Source organism: Myiozetetes cayanensis, unplaced genomic scaffold, assembly GCF_022539395.1.
Source record: "Myiozetetes cayanensis isolate MyiCay16 unplaced genomic scaffold, myiCay2020 scf673, whole genome shotgun sequence".
In the NCBI taxonomy this organism is placed as follows: Eukaryota; Metazoa; Chordata; class Aves; order Passeriformes; family Tyrannidae; genus Myiozetetes; species Myiozetetes cayanensis.
Genome location: NW_026087935.1, coordinates 12,624 through 17,013, shown reverse-complemented (window position 1 = coordinate 17,013; position 4,390 = coordinate 12,624). Strand labels below are relative to the sequence as shown.

The window sequence follows — 4,390 nt, the reverse complement described above, 5'->3', positions numbered from 1 at the left end:
GAGGGGAGACCCCAAATACACACGGGACTCACAGCAGCTTGGAAAGGGGGGACCTCCAGAATCCCAAAGTGGAGAGAAAGTGGGTTTTTTTTGGGCCAAATCTTGGTGTTTTGAAGGTTTTTATGGTCCCAGGATGGCCGGTGAGTTCTAGAGATGGGCTTGGGCAGGAGGAACCCCCAAGCCAACGCGCTCAGCCCTTGTTTCCTTCCCAGCAGAATTTGTCCTTCTCAAAGCTTGGCTGGATGGAGGAGGAGGCTGCGAGGAAGAGGAGAAACCCACGGGCCCCCCAGGCAGGTGAGGAGGAAGTCAGTGCCCTTTTAACTCTGTCTTGTGGTTCCTGTGGCAGCCGAGCATCACCCCCAGCTGCAGGACAACCCCGCTGGCGCCGCCGTCCTGCCAGGGCTGGACTGGGGGATGTCCTTGGCCTTCCCTCTGGGCCAGAGGCAAGTCCCCTGCCTGTCCTTCTTCCTTCCTGCCCCAGGCCCCGAGCTGAGGATGGAGAGTACGGAGGACAAATCCCCCAGCAGAGCCTGGTGGGAGATGCTGTTTTGAAGGGCTCCCCGGCGCAGGAAGGCAGCGGGGAGGAAAAGGCCCGGAGATGTCCCCGGAGGAGGGGCTGCAAAGCCAGCCCAGGGAGCTCTGAGGAGGAAAGACCCGTCCTGTACCGGGAAGGTGACCGGAGCTTGAGCCGGAGCTCCGAGCTGGTGGTCCCTGAGAAACCTCCCAGCAGGGAGAAGCCCTTCAGGAAGAGCTCCCACCTCCTCAAGCACCAGCACATCCACACTGGGGAACGGCCCTACTCGTGTAGGGAATGTGGGAAGAGCTTCAGGCACAGCTCCAACCTCCGCACCCACCAGCTCATCCACACCAGGGAACGACCCTACAAGTGCTTGCAATGTGGGAAGAGGTTTCAACGCAACTCACATCTGCTCAGGCATGAGCAGACACACACAGGGGAGAGGCCCTTCCACTGCACCGACTGCGGGAAGGGCTTCAAACGCAACTCCCACCTCATCAGGCACTGGCAAATCCACACCGGGGAGAGACCCTGCAAGTGTGGGGAGTGTGGGAAGAGCTTCAGGGACAGCTCCCGGCTCCTCACCCACCAGCGCATCCACACTGGGGAACAGCCCTACTCGTGTAGGGAATGTGGGAAGAGCTTCAGGCACAACTCCAATCTCCGCACCCACCAGCTCATCCACACCATGGAACGACCCTACAAGTGCTTGCAATGTGGGAAGAGGTTTCAACGCAACTCACATCTGCTCAGGCATGAGCAGACACACACAGGGGAGAGGCCCTTCCACTGCACCGACTGCGGGAAGGGCTTCAAATGCAACTCCCACCTCATCAGGCACTGGCAAATCCACACCGGGGAGAGACCCTGCAAGTGTGGGGAGTGTGGGAAGAGCTTCAGGGACAGCTCCAGTCTCCTCACCCACCAGCGCATCCACACTGGGGAACAGCCCTACTCGTGTAGGAAATGTGGGAAGAGCTTCAGGCACATCTCCAACCTCCGCACCCACCAGCTCATCCACACCAGGGAACGACCCTACAAGTGCTTGCAATGTGGGAAGAGGTTTCAACGCAACTCGCATCTGCTCAGTCATGAGCAGACACACACAGGGGAGAGACCCTTCCACTGCACTGAGTGCGGGAAGGGCTTCAAATGCAACTCCCACCTCATCAGGCACTGGCAAATCCACACCGGGGAGAGACCCTGCAAGTGTGGGGAGTGTGGGAAGAGCTTCAGGGACAGCTCCAGTCTCCTCACCCACCAGCGCATCCACACTGGGGAACAGCCCTACTCTTGTAGGAAATGTGGGAAGAGCTTCAGGCAAAACTCCAACCTCCGCACCCACCAGCTCATCCACACCAGGGAACGACCCTACAAGTGCTTGCAATGTGGGAAGAGGTTTCAACGCAACTCGGATCTCCTCAGGCATGAGCAGACACACACAGGGGAGAGACCCTTCCACTGCACTGAGTGCGGGAAGGGCTTCAAACGCAACTCCCACCTTGTCACCCACCAGCGCATCCACACCGGGGAGAGGCCCTACAAGTGTGGGGAGTGTGGGAAGAGCTTCACCCACAGCTCTACCATGACCAAACATGAACGGACCCACCAGTAAGGGAAGCCCCACGAGTTCCCTGACTGCGGGAAGAGCTTTGGCTGCTGCTCCCACCTCGAATGACTCCCCTGATGGTGACGCAACCCCTGGAGTCCAGTGACTGTCAGTCCATCCCTTTCCACCAGAAAGGGCCAGTCCTCTTTCCCAGGAGCAGGTTCTTCCAACAGAACCCTACTTGGGGGGTGTGTGGAGATTCCTGCCTTGACTGGGACCCCCCAAGGTCACTGCTGGAGATTGAGAGCAGAGATCTCCGCATGAGTGTTGGTCTCGGGGAGTTCCATCCATCTCTAGTTAATAATTCTTGCTTTGGTGCCAGCTTGAGTAGAATTGCTTCAACAATTGCTTTAGTGTAGAGCACTGTCCTGTCTTATTCTGTACTACTGGTAGTTTTAGTGTTTGAATTCTGATGAAGATCTTTTGTCTGATCATTTGTAACCCTAAAGAATTCATTTCTGTCAGTAGATGTGATTTGCCATCCTTAAAACCTGGGGGACAAAAGTGGTTCAGTCCCACCTCTGTAATTCCTCTAAACTGAAAGTGTTGGCATAAGCCAAGGCTGAGATTGGATCCAACAGCCCCCATCATCCCACAGTAGGTTGGGAGCTAAAGGGGCCACTCTGCTTTCCCAGTACCCCTGAGCCCATAAACCCCCATGGGGCCATTGGACCTGCCAGACAACCCCCCCCTTTTCCACCCTTCTCCCTGTTCCTTCCACTTTTCCATGGTCCTCTCAATCCACAGCCCCTCACAGATCATTCTAGGGGTCCCAACCCCCACATTTTTCCCTCCTCTCCGACCCCTTCCCCATCATCCCCCCAATCCCCAGCCCCCTCATGCTCAATTTGGGGGTTCCTCCCTGCCCTTTCCCCACCCTTCTGACCTCTCCCACCCATTTCTCATGAACCTCAGTGCTCCTCACCCTCCACTTTTTGGGGGTCCCACTCCCCTCCCACTCAGCTTGGGGTCCCACTGTTGCGGGTCGAGGTGGGACACAACACAAACCCTTATGGATCCAGAGGCTGGAACACTTTATTGCACGATGTTTGCTACTTTTATACACTTTTAGGCTACACGTGTTAACTCTTTATTGGTCCCCAAGTTACATAAATATCCCTCCATTGGCCACTAACAACATTATATAACTCTGCTCACTGCGCATGTCAGTCAACTCTGACTCAACACATTTTACTGGAAAACCATATTGTTACATCTTCCGGGTCCAGGCGTAATTCTCCCCTGAACAAAGGTTCCTACTTAGCTTTAACTCCTCCAGAATCCCCCAGGCCAGCTGGGGGAAAACCACCACAATTCCCCCTGTTTTTGTATTAAAGAGACTGCCAACGAGTGTCATCCATTGCGGGGCCCCTTGCAAGGGAGACACAAACCACGGCAATATCGATAATACAAAAACAACTAAACGAACAGGCAAGAGTAACAGCCCAGACAGTGCATTCGTTGTCAGTCCATGGCAGTAGCATTCAGTTGTCGAGTACGGTCATAGATGGATTTCACGCAACTTGTGGGTGTGGTTCATTCAACAAAGGGCAGACACATCAAGCAGGTACCCAGTGCAGTCCTTCATCTGTGGAAACACAAGCATACCCTCTACCCCAAGTTAATAGTTCGCACGGTTGAGACCACTGCCCTGTTTTCAAATCTTTTACCCTGACTTTCACCCCAGGGGAGACAGGTGTGAACTTTTGTAAGGAGCCAAAATGCCGGACCATGGGTGGATCCTGCTGGTCCTCCGCGATGTTAACAAAATTGAGCACATAGGTAGCCTTAGCGAGGCGAGCTTCAGGGGTTTCCCCAGACATTCCCACCTTCTGTTTTTGTAATTGACACTGATACCTTGGAGTTTTGATGTTTTAATTTTTTTTGTTTTTGTAGACCTTAGAAGTAGTTATGTAGTAAATGTAGATTTTAGAGTAGCAGCATATTATCCCTTTACCCTTAACACACCAGCTGAAACCCATGTTACCCATTCCCATATCAATTCCCTAAATTCCATAGCCTGTTTAGTCTCTTTTTCAAGGTAGAATTGTAGAAGAACACCCTAACCCTACGGAACAAGATATAGCCATAGACCCAACAACCTTCAGGCCTAGAATTCTGGAAGGCCTCCAAGGACATTATGTGCTCTGAGGAAGATGAAGATGAAGAAGAGGGGGTCCCAAAACGCCCCCAGACCAAATTCCCAAGAGATGTGGCGGGGGCAGAACCTGGGTGGTGGCTGGACTGGATTGGGTAAAAATCAT

General features: G+C 53.7%; 1 protein-coding gene across 1 annotated transcript; it reads left to right on the top strand.

Moving 5' to 3' along the window:
* Positions 1-746: 746 nt before the first annotated feature.
* LOC126651564 (zinc finger protein 665-like) lies at positions 747-2,195 on the top strand (the record flags this gene model as incomplete). The annotated part of the gene is given in 1 exon segment (XM_050337524.1): positions 747-2,195. A coding segment is annotated over 1 exon segment (1,449 nt), but the record flags the coding sequence as incomplete, so codon positions are not given.
* Between the last annotated feature and the right edge of the window lie 2,195 nt (positions 2,196-4,390).